This window comes from Numenius arquata, chromosome 4 (assembly GCF_964106895.1).
Source record: "Numenius arquata chromosome 4, bNumArq3.hap1.1, whole genome shotgun sequence".
NCBI classification, from domain to species: Eukaryota; Metazoa; Chordata; class Aves; order Charadriiformes; family Scolopacidae; genus Numenius; species Numenius arquata.
In genome coordinates, this window is record NC_133579.1 from 8030417 (window position 1) to 8050049 (window position 19633).

Sequence of the window (19633 nt, forward strand, 5' to 3'; positions counted from 1 at the left end):
TTGTATCGGGTTAGGAGTAGTTTGATTTTTTTTTTTTATCTGAAACATAGAAACTTATTTGTTTTGGAAAGAAACCAAGAGATAGTTTAGAGGATTAATTTAGCTGTGAGGAACAGTCTCATGTTCCCAGTGGAGAGATCAGGTGTGGGATTTGAATATGCTGGAGTGCACGTCAAAAGGTTTTTGCTGACTTCAGGGCATATCACCCAAAAAAGTAACAGTAGGCAACTGTATCTTTAGGTATCTCTACTAATATGAACTATTTCCTAATTTTCTAAGTTTACTCTGAAAATTGTTGCCAATGTTACTTTCCACAGTGAGCTATTTTAACTATAGTTGTAGTCTGTGTTTTTGGAAGCTAATGCACTTGAGCGGTATCATAGGCCAGTTTGAAATATTACTGATTTAGGATTTTTGGCTAATCCTGTTCTATACTGGCACATACATTGCAGTTGTTGTGATTGAGTGGTACTTCTTGGAGACATATTTTAAGGGACACTTATTACAGTTATTTTGGGATACCTTCATTCTCTGTATTTGGGTTTTGATCCTTCTTGTATGTGTTCAGATTTAAAATATCTAAGGATTATTTACCCCTCCCCCCTTTCATCTTGTATCCTTGACATTTTTAGAACCCTGCATTTATTTTACCAACTGCTGAAATCCCTAACGTGTAGAGAGAAGTTTCCACTTCACAACTTTGACCCTTCCTCATTCCCTGGCTCCTCTTTTCCAATTCTACGTGTCCTTGACCTTTTTTTTTAAAAAAAAAAAAAAAAATTAAAAAAATGTTTCAATGTATTTGTGACATGGCCTAGATTTCCTTTACAAGGTAAATGAAGTGCCATATGCGGAGAAAAAAATTACTGTTAGATAAATATTTAAAAGTTTACATTTCCCACTTTATACGGCAACTTTGTGTGTATTCATTATGGTAGCTTTTTAGAAATGATAGATTTCTCAAATTAACTAGTCTGTTACAAAGTTGCATTTTTTAGCATTTAAGATTTTTTTTTTGTTGTGGTTTTAGAGTAAGTTGTGTTTTGGTTGGTCCTTTAATGTAGATTTCCCCTTATTTTTTCAGATACTTAAAGCTTCAAAAGAAAAGTCCCTACATCAGGAGGACCAGCCCTAACCATACGCTACAAAAGGGGAGCAGATGGTTGTAATAGATCTTATGATGTAATTACCAAGCAGTTCAGGGTTTGGGAAACAAACACTAAGATATTGTAAATGGGTTGTAGCCAGCTGTCATTTTAGTAAGCTTTTTTAACACTTGGATGTTTAATTTACATTCCTGTCTGTTTCTTTCTTTTTTTTCCTCTCTTTTTTTTTTTTTTTTTTTTGGTCAAGTTGAGTGAATTCATTATTTTTCTTCTGTGTTTGTGACAGAGTGGCAACTTGGAGCTGCATTTCATATGTGCTGTTCAAGCAATTGTTAATATGCTATTTATAACGTAGCAGCAAGTACATTTTTTCAGATTTTAATATATATCTTTTGTTGTGGATTCATACAGTATGTACAGAGCAGTTTGGTCAAATGAAACAGATAATATTATGACTTTTTAAATGTTTTATAACTGCTGATATAGCATACAGCCTAACTGCATTTTATTGAAAACACTAATGAGGCGCACGCTATGCTGTGAAGTTTGACTTGTATCTCTTTGCACTGATGTTATGTCAACAGTTACACTACATGAATTTCAGGTGACTTTTAAAATAGGCTAACAAGATACAAAATGTATATGTTTTAATTCATACTAGTAAAAGGGCAGATGACTAAATTACTTTTTTCAGAAACCCCTTATGTGTGAATAAAAACATTTTATTTATGTATGTTGGATTTTTAAAGCAAAAATGTCTAGAAAGTACATAATAGCCTGGCAGGGAGTCAGTGTAGATTGCAACAAAACTGAGTTGTGGGAATCAGGTTGAGTTCAGTAAAATTCTTCTAGTTTACCTACCAAGATAACGATCTCAAAGCTGAATTTAGTTAGCTTTATATTCAGTGAATTCTTTTAAAAGTCAAATTTGCATAAATATTTGATTTGTAAATTTTATTTAAAAAAAAAAAAAAAAAAACTCTGGAAATTCAACCTTAAGAAAAAATAGGGTGTCAAAATTGATGACCTGTAATCATAAATGCTCTTGTAAATGGTACGTCTGAAATTTAGAGTGATTTAGAACTTTAATGTAACAGGTGTACTTTTTACCTGTTCTGTGCTGCTGTTCCACAATTATGAAGACATATTTTATCCTTTGGCATTTTGCATGTGTTCCTTTTTGGCTCAGGAATAATTGCTGTGATTTTAGGAAATTGCCAAGCTTGATATGGGATAAATTTATAGGAAGAAAAAATCAATTTGGTAACCCTGACAGTGGTCGCCTTTTGGTTAACAGGGATGTTTTAAATTTTTGTAACACTATTCTGAAGTCAGGGTTTTGGTTGCTTACATTTATAGTGAAAGGGGCATCATCTATGCTTGCCGCCTTTGGTTTGGGATTCCAGTAAGACTCCACAGAAGTGAGTGTTACGTCTGATCAACAAACACAGAAGATGTCCCAAACTCTGGTACCTTTAGACTTTTCAGGAAAGCAATAATACTCTTAGACTGTGATGTGGTTAGGGATGGGATACTCTAGTAAACTTACCTGTGATTGTGAATTGCAGAGCAATAATTTTTACAAAGCCATATTTTGTGAGGAAGCTTAGGAATAATTTTAGAACGGTGAATGGAGGACTTTTTATATAACGGTGGCAGCCTATTTGTAGAATTATGCAACTGTGAGAGTATGTTATGCTGTGATCAAATTTTAAGTATTTTGTAACTGGGTATGTGATTTTACGTGCTTCATGTTTACAAAAATATGCCAAGCTGAGCAAGGTCAAGAGGACTATTAAAAAAAAAATGTATATTTAATCTGTTTTAATGTTTGGCTGCAATAAAACACAGAAGAATATCTTTGTCTTTCTAGTGTCATTATTTTTTCCAAAACGTGGTAGATATTAACTATGGGAATAAATATTTGCCTCAGCCACTAGGTAATATTATTTTTATTTTTCAGAATAGTAATTTGACATGTTTTAAAATATATTTGAAAGTATAATTTACAGCGAGGAAGAAATATGGCAAGTAGAAATAATTTTTATTTCGGGGTGGTATTATGTGAAGGAAACGGGCATTACATTAAGTTCTGGTTCTTCTGTGACTGGGCTGAGTTTCTCCGTTTGGAGTATTAGCTATTCTGCAACCAGTTTGGCCTGAATTTTGCCCATGATGCATAATTTCTATTTGTAACTTAAAATGGGCGAGATACTACTCTTCAACGAGCGCGAATGTGTGTGGGAAGTATGATATCTACCTTTCATAGAGAAATATTCTAGGTTATGGTCCATAGTTTAAATCAGAAATCTAGCAAGGGTGTTTTGTCTATGCAGTTTTTGGTTTGAAGACAAAAATAATCCTTGAATTTTTCTGTTTCCAAACACTTGCATATTTTTATGATGAGATAATGCTGAATAAAGAACTGTAGTTTAGGAAAAAAAAAAATCAAAAATTACATCTTTCTTTATATTTTCACATTGGTATGTTGCTTCTTGCTATATCTCAGTGAATCTACAAAATCTTGGATTCAGTTGCTTTTTTAGAAATCACAGGAAGAAATATCAGTAAGGAAAGCAAAATTTAAGTTAGTAGGATACTAAATTTTTATTTTAATATTGAAAATTTAGTACAATTTAAAATGACTTTTTCACATTCTCAGTAATTGAAAAAGTATACCATGACACTATTCTTCCTAAGAAGTAAGGAAGGAGGATAAGATTGGATATGGGAAAGACACTGAAAAATGTCATGTTTTCACTGAATATCATTGAGTGATTTTACGTGTTTCAAAAAACACATACATGTAAATAACAAATAGTGTTGATTTGGATTCGTGTAAAATCTACAGTGTCTGAAATACATTTTAGTTGTGACATGGGTCATTGTCAGATGCATTCACAAATATTTAGAAGTATTGTAACATGAAAAATAAATTTATGCTTTACTGTAGAAACCTTCTAGGGAATACCTGGTGCATAGGTTACACAGTGATAGCAGTCCGAGTCTGTAGAGATTGGTTAAAACAGTTTTGTCTCAGTTCTTTATCTAGGTTTGTTTTGCTGGAAGCAGGGAAATTAAGTAAAGGCTGAGACTATTTTGAAAAGCTAAGAAATTTTTCTTTGAGCTACGATCAGTTTAAGCTGATGACAAAATAGTGTCAAGATTTATTGTCATATCCCCGTCTTTGGAACAGCACATTTTTAAACTTTTGTCAGAAACAGCCTAATTAAAACCATTTGCACCATCGAGGTAAGGTAGGGATCGGTGTGGAGGGAATGAAGCGGTGTGTGCTGCATGTAATGGACTCTGGAGAACAAGTCTTACGAGGAGAGGCTGAGGGAGCTGGGGTTGCTCAGCCTGAAGAAAAGGAAACTGAGGGGAGACCTTCTCGCTCTCTACAACTCCCTGAAAGGAGGGTGTAGCCGGGGAGGGTCGGTCTCTTCTCCCAAGGAACAGGTGATAGGACAAGAGGAAATGGCCTCAAGTTGCACCAGGGGAGGTTCAGATTGGATATTAGGAACAATTTTTATACGGAAAGGGTTATCAAGCATTGGAATGGGCTGCCCAGGGAAGTGGTTGAGGCACCATCCCTGGAGGTATTCAAAAGACGGGTTGACGTAGTGCTTAGAGATGTGGTTTAGTGCTGTGGTTTTTTGTTTTTGTCAGAGTTAAGTTGATGGTTGGACTAGAAGATCTTAAAGGTCCCTTCCAACCTAGACAACTCTATGATTCTCTTCTATGATTCTGTGATGCTGAAGTGAATTCATAATTACATGTGGTGAGAGCTGAGAGAAACAAGATCTTCAGAGCAAACCAGACCAAGTTGTGATGAATTTCAAAAGCAGAAGGAGAGGCTGGAGTCTTTAAAGATTATCGGAGAGGCTTTTGTGAAATCAGTGGCAGCTAATCTGGCAGAATACAGGTTTAAAAAAGTCAGCTAGAAAATTTGGAGAATTGATCCTGGTACACAAATGGGTACAGAGAACGGTAGGTTCTATTGTCGCATGAGCCTCAGTAATAAAGGAATGTGAAGCTGGACAAGAAACAAGAGAGAGGAGCAGGCTTTACAGTGACGAGCTCAGACTTTTTTCTTCCTGTGATGGAAAGAAGTTACAGAAATAACATGGATGTCCAAGATGGATGGAAGACCATCCCAAGAGGGTCACTGAGTGACCTTGAGGGAATTAGAGAGGAGAGGTCAGGTGAGAATATCAGTGTTTCTGATAATGGAAAAGATACAGGGAGAATGGGTGACAGTGTGCTTTATCACAGCTTACTATCCTGTAATGAATTGTGCGCTTTGAGTTGGTAAAAATAATAGAAATATTAGTATATAAACTGTTCTGTGTCTCAACTGGAGCTGCATTATTATTCTGTTGAAAATACAATATCTCTGACATGGATGGACATAACCATTGTATTTATTGTGTGGTATGCGCAAACCCCTAAAAATTTCATTAATATACTGTTATAGTAATAATATTCCTTCTCCAAGTTATCCCATAGTATGGAACTGACTCTAGATCTTTTTGACATTTCTTTCAATTTAATTGACAACCTAGATTTTACGATGTAATTGAAGAGCTGAATGACTTTCAGTGTGACCATATTTATTTAATTTACCATATCATCACCAAGTCAATACTCATTCTGCCTTGCAATGAATATAAAAATCAGAGTCATACTGTCTGCACGTTCAGTAGTAGCAGTTGTCAGCTTGTAATAAAGAGTGAATTTGGAATTTTAAATAGTTTGATGTTATGTGTGCACGTAACTCAATTTCTCCATGAAAAAAAGAAATGTTTTTTTAGTTTTCACCTGGTGTATTTTATTCACAATATGATGCTTCTGAGCAGTCAGTTTAAAAGACTGTGAAGATTGAGTATTCTGCTAAGATGTCTTTAATTGACTGAGAAATTAAAGAAAATGTTTTTTTCTATATGTAAGAATACATCAGAATTAAAGAATGCATGTTAGGAAAATAACTAACTGAAAAGCCAACTGACCTCTCTTTTTAGTGTTCTTCATTAAGTTTATTGGGAGGAAATATTGGAAGCTTATTGGGATGCAGTTGGAAATAGAATGGTGATGTTAGAATTTTGAGGCAAGGTGCTTTAAATGTTATAGAGTAGGTGTTTAGAGAGGAGAGAAAGAGGAGGGGACAAACCTGTACCCAATATACACGTACGTAATTTTGGTACAGTATCTTGTTGGGTTGTTGCTACAGACTGTCTGGTGCTTATTTAACATTTACCTGTGCACTCGGATGTTTACAAAACACCTGGGTTAAATTATTTTAAAAGCTGAAGTCAGACAAAAGCTTCCAAGTGCCCAAGTCACTCTAAAAATGAGACCTAGGTTCCCAAATGATTTTAATGTATTTTACATTTTAACCAACTATATCTATTAAGATAGTGTTCCCAAGAGTTTCTAATTAGTGAATGATTTTTTTTTTTTTCTTGCAAAATAGCTTGCATTGTAAGTGCGTGTCATTAAAATCTGCCATGTATCTGAAGGGGAAAGCTTATGAAATATTTTATGACAGAAGCAATTCAAATATGTAATATTTGAAACAGCTGCAGAGGAAGAACTTTGATGTAACTATGGTTCGGAGAGCAATATATGGTTATTTTAAAAATCAAAATTAAACTAAAAATTCCTGTTGGCCCAAGTGGATTTTGAGTACAAGCTGTCATTTTATTGAATCTCTTTCTTATCATAAACTGTTAGCATAAATTTATCTCATTGAAATTATATTTTTAATATTCTAGGGAAAAGTGAAAAAGAAATTGAGCAAGACAAAACAGAAAAAGGTAAGTTTGAAAGTAACATTCTTTTTATTTTGAAATTCAGAAGCGTGCTGTCTGGGAGGACTGATTTAAATCAGATTAAATCGTAGTGAAGCTCATCTCCTGTACACCTTATGTAGATAAACGGGAGTTGAATAAACATCCAGAGTGCATCTGCTCTTATCAGTAAACACACAGTCATTTCCTAAGCTGACATCAGCATACTCCCCTCTTACCTGGTCACAGGCTGCTCTTAAAATGTCTGTTTCAGGAGTAAAATATTTAGTGTCTCACACCTAGTGTGGGACTCCGGAGGTCATAGCTTCACCAGGCTCCTCCACCATCCATGGATGAGAGGTGACCTGGGCTGCCCGGCCCCGATAGCCTGCCGTGCTAAGCCTGGGGAGACAGCTGGCATTAAAATCGGTCCTTGTCAACTCCCTGTTTACCCAGGAAGGGTTTCCATCTGGCTTAGTTTAGGTAGGAACATGCAGAGGCAGGTTTGGTGGAAAAGAAGTGAGGTTTTGCTAAGAGCACTGTGAAGCTGTTCTTCCTGTGTTGTCGTTGGTGCTGGCCCCGTGCATTCCACTGATGGGCTGAGAGAGTTGGGGTTGTCCAGCCTGGAGAAGAGAAGGCAGCGGAAAGACCTTATAGCCCCTTCCAGTACCTAAAGGGGGCTACAGGAGAGATGGGGAGGGACTCTTGATCAGGGAGTGGAGCAATAGGACGAGAGGTAATGGTTTTAAACTGAAAGAGGGGAGATTTAGATTAGATCTTAAGAAAAAATTCTTTCCTGTGAGGCTGGTGAGGCACTGGAACAGGTTGCCCAAAGAAGCTGTGGCTGCCCCCTCCCTGGAGGTGTTCAGTTTAGTTGCTTCCCCCAGGCTGGATGGGGCTTTGAGCAACCTGCTCTAGTGGAGGTGTCCCTGCCCATGGCAGGGGGGTTGGAACTTGATGATCTTTAAGGTCCCTTCCAACCCGAACCATTCTATGATTCTCTGTCGCTGCATGAAGCTTTCACAGCCTCCTTCCTTGGGCTGGGGGTTTGTGTCTGACATCTGTCTACATCACTACAGCTGGCAACGCACACAAACCTCAGGGGCTGGCACCTCCATCCTTCCCACTCAGGTATGGCCTACGGAGTGGTCCCTGCCATAAGTAGCTCCATCACTACTTCTAGATGGAGGAAAAGGCATTCAGTGACTGCTGGTGCCCACTGCTCCTTGGTCATTCTCTGGTTCCATTTTCCTATGTGGCTGTTATTTTATATTTGAGTACTTAGCAATGCTACTTTTACGATCTTTTGATAAGTTTTATTGGTTTGGGATTTGTATATTTGTATTTTAAATATATTTCCAGGACTGTCAAACTTTAAACATTTTATTTAAGTATTAAATATGTCAAAAGTAAGCATTCAATTTAAAAAGTAAATATACCATTTGCCAGTTTGCTTGGAAAGCAAAGCAATTATATCCACATTTCCATTTATAAAAGGACAGATATGGCAGGAAATACCTTACTGCGCTGGGCTTACGTACTTGATAGTAGGAAAAAAAAACCACCACTACGTGCTAGTTTTATTGAACTGTTAAAAAAGTAAAATAAAATGACATAATAACCATTCCAGTGTGGGTAAAACGCATTCATAGCTGAAAATGCTGGCTTGTGTAAGAAAATGAAAATGTACGGATTTACTATTAAACTTTATTAATCACAACTTGTAAGAGAACTTTATGACTTCAAAGTATGACAAGGTGAAGCCACTTCCCTTTTGCACCGTTAAGTGCTGTGTGGTTTTGTTTCTTTTTGAATGCTGAGCAACTAAATAAATGCTTCTGCTGAGTCCTGCTGTTGCAGATGACAGGATTTCTGTAAGTTGGAAAAAGGGCTGCTTTTGTTTTCCAGGTTAAGTTGATAAAATTTTGCATCCTACAGGGAAAAACAACCCTGCTTTTTTTTTTTTTTTTTTTTTAATGATATCTGTTTATAGCTAAGCTGCTTGTGTGGTTTTCATACAAGTTGAATTTTGTGGAACTGTTTAAGTTTTCATAGTTTGAACTGTTTGAGTTTTGACTATCAGTAAAACTGTCTAACTGTAGATATCCTAGTCATAGAAAGTAGTTTAAGTTCTATTGAATTGGTTTATTTTGAATTAATCTATTAAGGTGCAGCAACAAACTGATTAGAGATGTGTTTTAAAAAATTCTGTACTGTGGCTGTCTGGTATATATAGAAACCTCAGAAATCTAAGGAGTTGGGAATTTGAAAATTCATGTTTGGCTTGGGTTTAGGGATTGCTTGTGCTTCTGACAGTGCACAGAGATGCATGTGCAAGGCCATATTCGTTTTTAGATATTTGGACATACAAGCTCCAAAAAGCCTTTGTTCAAAAACCGTTTAGAGCTTTGAGTGGATCTTACACTAACATTTTTCACTGCTGCAGTCTTCATAGTACTTTGTTAGTAAAATGTCTTAAAAATTCTGTAAATTTCAGTTTTTAATAATATTTCCTTAAGGGTATTAAAAGTCTCACTGAAAGTTCTTCTGTATTAACAGAAACTCCTCCGGAAACTCCTCTAAAAAACCAAAGACGGAACTATACTCATTTGTAGTGTACTGCAAGGTTTTTTTGTTATATTTAATTGAGAAGGATTTTTTTTGTCTTCTCCATAAGAACATGATCAGACTTTATACTTAAACAAGTAATGTAAATGGGATGGATGTTTCAGATGAATCTGAGAAAAAAAATCTTTAAAATATTTCACAGGTAGTACAATTCGGGCCATATATACCACATCCATAAGTCAGCTATCCATATGAGGTAGTTTTAGTTGTTTTTGATCACATAGGCTAAGAAAATGGGGGTGTTGGTTGAATGTCGGCTGAACATGAGCCAGCAGTGTGCCCAGGTGGCCAAGAAGGCCAACAGCAACCTGGCCTGTGTCAGGAAGAGCGTGGTGAGTAGGTCTCAGGAGATGATCATCCATCCCCGTGTACTGGGCAGTGGTGAGGCCCTCAGCTTGAGTGCTGTGTCCAGCGTTGGGCCCCTTGCCACAAAAAAGACACTGAGGTTCTGGAACAGGTCCAGTGAAGGGCAACGGAGCTGGTGAGGGGTCTGGAGAACAAGTCTTGTGAGGAGCAGCTGAGGGAGCTGGGAGTGTTCAGCCTGGAGAAGAGGAGGCTGAGGGGAGACCTTCTTGCTCTCTACAACTACCTGAAAGGAGGGTGTAGAGAGGTGGGGGTCGGTCTCTTCTCCCAAGACATAGGCGATAGGACAAGAGGAAACGGCCTCAAGTTGCACCAGGGGAGGTTCAGGTTGGATATTAGGAACAATTTTTATACGGAAAGGGTTATCAAGCATTGGAATGGGCTGCCCAGGGAAGTGGTTGAGGCACCATCCCTGGAGGTATTCAAAAGATGGGTTGACGTAGTGCTTAGAGATGTGGTTTAGTGCTGTGTTTTTTTGTTTTTATCAGAGTTAGATTAATGGTTGGACTAGATGATCTTAAAGGTCCCTTCCAACCTAGAGAATTCTATGATTCTATGAAAATTTAAATTTAAGTAAGGAGCTTCGTTTTTGTACTTTGACTTATATTGGCATATATTGAATGTTCATTTATGTTGGTGAAGAATGGATATAAAAACTGGAACAATCTTTTTCTGCATGTTTTTCATGCAGAAATCTTTTTCTCGAACATGTTTGTTTCATACACTGAACATCAATGTAATTACGGTAATTTCATTTCTCAAAGCTGATAAAACGTGAAAGTGAATGCTTTGTGGTTGGAGCATTCAGTTGTGTTGGGTCAGGGACAAAGGTATACATAACCCAGGCTTTGGACAATGCCATTCCACAAGTGGCCCCGCAAGTGTCATTCTGGTACCAGGGTCAACATTCACCTGGGTTTACTCTTGGTATTTACCTTAGAATGGGGTATGTAGGATTCCACTATAGTACCCATAGAGATCTAACCTGTGCAACCTTTGGAGGCTAAAATGCTGTTCATCTGCCTAAATGTAGGTTTTTGCTGTAGGATGAGATGAGTTGTCCCCTGAACTCCATTGAGAACATTAACCAGAGCTCCATCGGCTCTAGAAACACGTTTAGCTCACCTCCAGCGTTGTTGCCTCAAAGGGTATACATACTACCTATTGATTTACTTATATATTTAATTGTAGCCTGCCTCAGTATGAGCTGTGGGCCGAATGACCGATGTTGTACTTCATAGAAGCGTAGTTCTCAAAGTCCAAAACTGGTGTATGACACCATGCTGAACTAAGTGGATCGGACATTAGAATATTAGTGTGTATTCTTGTACAGAAAGTCAATGAAGACATTTATTTCTGGTCTTGTCAAAGGATTGCTTGAATCTAACCTTTGAATGAAGTCAAAAGACTTTATGATGAAAGGGAGAGGTGAATGATGGAAATACATACCAAAAAATAAAATTATCATTCTGCAGTTGTTTCTTACGATCAACATCTAACCAACCAACAGTAATTTCAGACAGAAAACCCTGTAGAATACTTTTTACTGCAAGGGAAATTGTTCTGGAATAACTGCAGCTAAAGATTTATTATAGTCATTAGATTCCACAGCTTTATTAGTCCCTAAAATGCCTCAGTTTTTATTGTCTGATTACTTCCCCAGATAAGTTGATTATAGAGGTTTTGCCTGTTCTACCAGTACAGTTTAGAAAGATCTTTTAATTATTGTAGTGCTACTGGCTTTAAATTGTCTAGATGCAGTTACTTGTTTTTATACCTTGTAAGTTATCATTTATAGAAGACCATAAAACAAGTAGATCATTTACGCTATCAGTACCTCACCTAATGAGCTTCCCAAACAACAGGACAATGACAGGGGTTTTTAGTCATCATCAAATTCTCATTCAAGCATCCACTGAGAGACAGAACAATTTCAAAAACTAATTTGGGTAATGATATGGATCTAGTATGAGGAGGGAAGACAGTTACTTGAGCAAATTTAGAATTCCAGGTAAAAGTAGTTGGTCCTGCTGATATATATGTATGTTTTTCAGCCCATAACTGAAACTTTGAAACTTGATAGGAGAGGGGCCGGGGGGAATTAGTAAAACAAAAGGTCATAAAATTTATTGGAAAACTTCTATGGAGCATGATATCTGCTTAGCATTGTTCTTTAAGGTCACCATTCACAAGTTGCCAAGAGCATTATTACTGAATTTGTATCACAGCAAGGATAGGAGAGTGTTTAGAAAAGAAAGACTATGGCTGTAAATGCACAACAGCTGAGAGGAAAGAGTGTAGGATGTTCCTGGAGTGTGTGGAAGATGACTTCCTGACACAGCTGGTGAGTGAGCCAACGAGCAAAGGCACCCCATTGGACCTGTTGTTTCTGAACAGAGGACTGGTGGGTGATGTGGTGGTTGGAGGTTGTCTTGGGGGTAGCGATCACAAAATGATAGTTTCCAATCCTTAGAGGAGTAAGGAGGGGGGTCAGCAGAACTGCTACCTTGGACTTCCAGAGCAGAGCTCTTGGCCTGTTCAGGATTCTGGTGGACAGAGTCTCTTGGGAGGCAGTCCTGAAGGACAAAGGACTCCAGGAAGGCCAGACATTTCTTCAAGAAGGAAGTCTTAAACGCTCAGGAGCAGGTCTCCCTAAGTGCTGAAAGGTGGGCTGGCGGGAAAGAAGACTGGCCTGGCTGAACAGAGAGCTTTGGCTGGAACTTGGGGGAAAAAAGGAAAGTTTGTGATCTTTGGAAGAAGGGGCAGGCCCCTCAGGTGGACTACAAGGAGGTCATGAGGTTATGCAGGGAGAAAATTAGAAGGGCAACATCCCAACTAGAACTTAATCTGGCTACTGCCATAAAAGACAATAAAAAATATTTCTATAAATATATGAACAACAAAAGGAGGGCTAAGGAAATTCTCCATCCTTTATTGGTGTGGGTGGAAACGTACTGACCAAGGATGAGCAAAAGGCTGAGGTACTTAATGCCTCCTTTGCCACGGTCTTTAGAATCATAGAATCGTCCAGGTTGGAAGAGACCCTTGGGATCATTGAGTCCAACCATCTACCCTACACTACAAAGTTCTCCCCTATATCATATCCCCCAACACCACATTTAAACGTCTCTTAGACACATCCAGGGATGGTGACTCAACCACCTCCCTGGGCAGCCTGTTCCAATGCCCGACCACTCTTTCTGTGAAAAATTCTTTCCTAATGTTCAGTCTAAACCTACCCTGTTGGAGCTTGAAGCCATTCCCTCTTGTTCTGTCATTAGTTACCTGTGCGAAGAGACCAGCACCAACCTCTCTACAGTGTCCTTTCAAGTAGTTGAAGAGAGTGATGAGGTCTCCCCTCAGCCTCCTCTTCCTCACACTAAACAGTCCCAGCTCCCTCAATCGCTCTTCATAAGATTTATTCTCCAGGCCCTTCACCAGCTTCGTTGCCCTCCTCTGCACCCGCTCCAGCAAGTCACAATGGGGCAAATTCCTGCATAACAGCACTAAAAGCTTCCCCTTTTGGAGGAGGATTTGTGGAATGATCCAGAACTTGGGAAGGGGATTATCTCACTGGATGCTTGGCTAAGTCCTCCACTGGCAGTCACTGTGGAACAACCCCATCCCCACCAAGCCTCAGACAGGGAAGATAAGACCGGTTGTTCTCTGTGTATGCAGCCCCCTGAGCTGGAAGACAGGGATGGGGAGCAGAATGAAGCCTCCATAAGCCAAGGGGAAATGGTCAGTGACCTGCTACACCACTTAGACACACACAAGTCTATGGAGCCCGGTGGGACCCACCCAAGGGTACTGAGCCTTCACTTCTCCAGGCTGAACAACCCCAACTCTCTCAGCCTGTCCTCACAGGAGAGGTGCTCCAGCCCTCTGATCATCTTCATGGCCCTCCGCTGGACCCGTTCCAACAGGTCCATGTCCTTCCTGTGCTGAGAGCAAGGGCATGAGCAACCAGTGTGTGGAAGACAACAGGTATCAAAGAACAAGTTGAGGTTAAATAGGAAGAGCTGGATCAAGAAACAGATTGTAAGTGTAGAAATGAAAGGGAAGAAATGTGGTGGGGCATCAAATTTGAGAAAGGGAGAGGTTGGAAGAAAAGATGACAGGAGAAGGAAAGAGAAAGAAGATGAACAAAAGCTGAATAGTTGAGTAGAAGCTGCAGAACATAAAAGCATGATTGTTAGACAAGTCAGATAACCTGCAGCTGATACATTTGGTTTTCAACTTCAATGTTCTGTTGCTGGCTTAGGGTTAGGGGGAATCTCAGTCACAGTGATGACTGGCACAGCGAGCTTCTGGGGTAATTTCTTTAATTAACAAATCAGAGAAAGGAAGTTCCCTGTGTAATTATAGTCTCGGCGCTCAAGTGCATTGACACATAGCAGTACATTACAAAAGTTGTAGAAAGTAAGACGGGGTGGGACCCTGAAGCTTACTTTGTCTATTCGGTTGACGAAGGGCCTTATCAGCTGTGTGCATCATTCCTGGCAGACGCTTATACAACTTGTTCTTACAAATTTCCAGTAACCTGAATTCCAGAACTACCCTCAGCAGTCTGTTCTTCTGTGCTTGCTCATAGATACTAGCTCCAGATGTTCAAGCCAAATTTTCTCTTGTAGCTATTTTAAGCCTTTTATTCCTTGTCCTGACTATCGTGATATAGAAAATAATTTATTCTTTTCGTCTCTGTAGCTTTTTACAGTACCCCTCTTCCAATAGCAAGCTACTTACTACTATCTTTTTCCCCTTTTTCTTCCTTATTCAGATGTAAATGTTGCCCCCCACCCTTGACAATTAAAGTCAAAATATTTTTAAAACATTCTTCAAAAGTAGGTGATTAAAGCAAAACTTTAATCGTTTACTTACTTTTCCTTAATTTTCATGTGATGCTCTTGTGGTCTGAAGAGTATCTAGCAGAGCCTCCTTTATTTTTCAAAGGGTATTTCTCTGACCTTTGTAGAAAAAGGCTGTCACTGCTTTTGGTGATGACAAGGTGCCTTTCAACATAAAAATGTAAACTATGCCTGGTGTTTTAGTTTTCATATGGCAAAATAGGTATATACAAAAGCTATTTCATCATCTTTCATTGGATGACATTTAATACATTTAATTTCATACATTTAATTACTACCGTTAATACATTACCATTTCCCTTCCAAAGTATTTTCCTTCTCTCTTTTTTTTTTGGTCTTCTCTTCTGTATCTTAATACAGAAGGAAGATACAAGGCTGCTTGTCATCACTGGTTGTTGTTTATTCTCTGAAGGAAAGAACTAGCATGGAGTTCTATATAAGACTTCTCCCTGGCTTGCTGCTTTGACAGTGGAACCCTGTTTTCTCGGAGGGATTCTACAGCAATCCTAGATAGAAAGCCTGTCTTTACATCCAAGGCCATTATTGGAAAATCCTCAGTATTATTCTCGCAAGACCATAGTATGATATTTAAAAGAATTATTACCATGCTCAAGCAGATCTGGACTACAAATCACCCTAGCAGTTGTGTGATCGTGCATTGCTTCAGCAACATGGTGAAATCTGTGAGTCACTGAAGAAAAATTACATGTGTTTTTTTCCTCTGAAAACAGATAAGTTAACTTCTTTGGAACATTGAATTTAATATATTGGGTCACATCTGCTAAAAGATTATTACACTGGAAGGAGGCAGTGGATAATTTATTAAAATACCCCTGCGGGGAGAGAGCAGGCTATCTGGTTAATATAGAGGAATGTTGGATGGTTACACTGAACGCTCCCTGGTGAATCCTCTAACGTAGGAGCAGAATGGGAGATGAAGATGATTGCTCGTTATAGAATGTTTGCTGTGTTATATTGGTGCCCAGCAGCTGAATAATATTTATGTTAACAGCTCCTTTCCAGCTTTTCATATTGATCTCTTGCTGGGCTAGAGCTGATACATAATTGTACTGAAAATGGGAAGATAATACTTTCTTGTAATGGAGGGTGGCGAAAAGGTTCTTCCAACACATCACCAAAGTCAAATATGAGGGGAAGGATGTTTATATCTTTGTACCACAGACTTGTAAGATTTTAATTCCCTTTTTCTTCTGAGCTGTTTGTGTCTCATCTCCTTGCAAATTCAAAGGAATTGTGGAAACAGCGTCCCACAGGCAGTAAGATTTTCTTGGTGGATGGGATCCCATTGCCTTGAAGGAACCGCGCTATTGCTGTGCTTACAAGTTTGAGAAGGACCAAATGACTTCGTCTTTCCATGAATACAGGAAATTAGAAAGCTGACAAATAGCTGTCCTCTCTTCCTGAATACACAGTTTCTGTGTAACTGGCCAGTCATTGATTTTCATTCATGCCATAGGAACTGAGAATTGATATTTTAGTTGACATAATTTCTTGTATGTATGGCCTCCTACTTAAAGAACAGGAACAAACTGAGTGCGTGGTGGTGATGTCCAGCCAGAAGCTCCCCAGATCGTGTACCCAGAGGAACTGACGTGCCTCAGTTTTCCTGCTAACAACAAATGACAGTTTTGCAGAGCAGCTGTGAGCTCAACCAACCTAAAGTGTCCTCAGGGACACTTGCTTTTATTGGCTCCTTGGGCTGATGCGTTCAGGTTCATCCAAAACTACTGCTGAGCAAGCCAGGCCTTAGAAATAGAAATGGTTTCTTGAAAAAATGAGTTGGCGTATTTTCAGGAAAAAAAAAATTAAAAAACCACAAAACACAACAAACCTTTTCCACGGATTGTTCCATGGATTATGAATTGTTCATTTCAGGCCCAGAAACTTCTGTTCCTACTTCTTTAGTCACTGTGGACTCAAGGTCTGAGGTGGAGGGATCCTTGCTGTCATGATGAGAGCTGGTTCTATGAGTTCTGCTGGATGCATGGGGTGTGAATACTTGGAACAAAGCCAGCGCTGTGCTCTTTAATCATTATCATCATTAACTGCATGAAAATGCAGGAAAGACATCACTTTCCTATAAAGTGGTTAATATTAAAGTTAAGACATAGCAAGACTGGAATTGGCCACGTACTTAAATGCATTTCTACTATATTATCTCTGAGCAATGAAGAAAAGACATGAAACCCATCTATATTATTATATTAAAAATAAATACAGCAGAGCATCTCTTTGGCCAGTTTACATTGTTTAAGTGCATTATTGTGTGCTTGAGTATAAATGCTTGATTTAAATTCATAGGGTGCAATGAAGCCCTGAAGTATTTAGGGGAACAAAACCAATACATTAAAGTGTACTATTTGGTGGTTTATCCTGAAAAAAGAATAAACTCCTGTATGTCAGGCAGATTTTTCCTTCTTACCTTCTTGGTAGCTAATGCCTTGGAAAATCACAGTCACTTCTGTTATAAGAAGGATCAACAGAGATATAATAATCCTAATGCACTGCTGCTTTAGTACCTTTCTTTCATAGATCTTAAGATTTTTTTTTACATTTAAAGCTTCATACGACCTTTGTGAAAAAGTAAATGGATTTTGGTAGGACAGCTTCAATCCTGCTTAAACTCTGTTTCCCCCCTGCCCCTGAGAAGCAATGGCATCTCTTTAACTGTGCACAGCAATGCTGCGGAGTAGTTTATAAAGCTAATGTAAGAAAAACTCTCTCCGTGCAGAGCTGTCTGAGTTCAGTGTTGAACGTGACAGTAAAAGAAAGAATCAAAGGTAGTCAGGTTTTTTTTTCATCTCATACAAAGCAGCTCAGACTCATGAGATCCTCTAAGGCTTGGATGGGGTTAGTGTTGGTTTAGCGTTAACCAAGGCGATCGTCTTTGAGGTTTAGCCCAGATGAAGTGATTTGTCTGCCTAAAGCTCGGTGTAGGATCAGAGGCTGAGAGGGAAAGTATTTAAAGAATCATGAGGGCAGTTTCCAGCAGCGTGTGGTGGCTCTTGTCATCCTGAACGGTGCACCTCAGGGCTTAGGAAGCAGAATAAAACATAGCATCATAGAATTGCCTGGGTTGGAAGGGACCTTTAAGATCTTCTAGTCCAACCATCAGCCTAACTCTGATAAAAAAAACATCACTAAACCATGTCACTAAGCACTATGTCTACTATAACGTATGTCTGTGTTATATTAAATACTTCCAGGGATGGTGCCTCAACCACTTCCCTGGGTGGAAGCAGCCCATTCCAGTGCTTAATAACCCTTTCAGAGTAAAAATTGTTCCTAATATCCAATCTGAACCTCCCCTGGTGCAACTTGAGGCCATTTCCTCTTGTCCTATCGCCTGTGACTTGGGAGAAGAGACCGACCCCCACCTCTCTACACCCTCCTTTCAGGGAGTTGTAGAGAGTGAGAAGGTCTCCCCTCAGCCTTCTTTTCTCCAGGTTGAGCAACCCCAGCTCCCTCAGCCTCTCCTCATAAGGCTTATTCTCCAGACCCCTCACCAGCTTTGTTGCCCTTCTCTGGACCATGACAGTTACAATACATGATGAGTTACAGTACCTTGTAGTGGTTATCCAAAATATGTGCTACAGTATTGCAGCAATCCTGTGATGTTAAGCTGTAGGGTGTTTGTGTTTAGCTTTACGCATAACAGATACAGCATTTCACAGCATTTCATTTAAACTTCTACAAACAAAATAATTTTACTTCTTTTCATGCTATTAATGACTTATTGTCCATAGAGGGGGAAAAACAGCAATGCCTAATTTAAGCAAAAATAGGTGCTGCTAATTACAGATACACATAACTGACACATTGTGTCAGCCAATATATATTCCCCTTACTTGTGACAGAAAAGGGTTGGTTTGTTTTTAATTAAGTGCAAAAGCAAAATTTAGCTATAACAAAAGTGGAGAAAAACAGTTATCTACTGTCATATCCTTCAGTAGTGTATTTGCATTTTTTTTAACATCTAGTATACTTAACGCAACCTAAGAGACATTATTTAAGAGTGAACCTCTATGAAGTAAATAGCGGTTTAAATTGACACAGTTGACAAGATCATGGAGCAGATCCTCCTGGAATCTCTGCTAAGGCACATGGAAAATAAGGAGGTGATTGGAGACAGCCAGCATGGCTTCACTAAGGGCAAATTGTGCCTGGCAAATTTGGTGGCCTTTTACGATACTGCCACAGGCTTGGTGGACAAGGGCAGAGCAACAGACGTCATCTACCTGGACTTATGCAAAGTGTTTGACACTGTCCCGCACGACATCCTGGTCTCAAAATTGGAAAGTCATGGGTTCGATGGATGGACCACTTGGTGGACAAGGAACCGGCTGGATGGCCGCACTCAAAAGGTTGTGGTCAATGGTTCAATGTCCAATTGGCAGCCAGTGACGAGTGGAGTTCCTCAGGGGTTGGTACTGGGACCAGTGCTGTTCAACATCTTTGTCAGAGACATGGACAGTGAGATAGAGTGCACCCTCAGCAAGTTTGCTGACGACACCAAGCTTGGTGGCACAGTCGACACGCTGGAGGGAAAGGATGCCATCCAGAGGGACCTGGACAGGCTTGAGAGATGGGCTCGTGCAAATCGCATGAAGTTCAACCAGGCCAAGTGCAGGGTCCTGCACCTGGGACATGGCAATCCCAGGCACAAATACAGGTCGGGTGGAGAATGGCTGGAGAGCAGCCCTGAGGAGAAGGACTTGGGGGTGTTGGTGGGTGAGAAGCTCAACATGAGCCGGCAGTGTGCACTGGCAGCCCAGAAAGCCAACCGCATCCTGGGCTGCATCAAGAGAATTGTGGCCAGCAGGTCACGGGAGGTGATTTCTACCCCTCTCCTCTGCGC

General features: G+C 39.4%; 1 protein-coding gene across 2 annotated transcripts in view; it reads left to right on the forward strand.

Moving 5' to 3' along the window:
* Positions 1-19633, forward strand: part of ASPH (aspartate beta-hydroxylase) — a 104669-nt gene that overhangs the window by 42512 nt on the left and 42524 nt on the right. For both annotated transcript variants that reach the window (XM_074146230.1, XM_074146231.1), the window contains one exon: positions 6881-6922. In XM_074146230.1, the coding sequence (XP_074002331.1) occupies positions 6881-6922 (42 nt within the window). The remainder of the gene's footprint in view (positions 1-6880; positions 6923-19633) is intronic.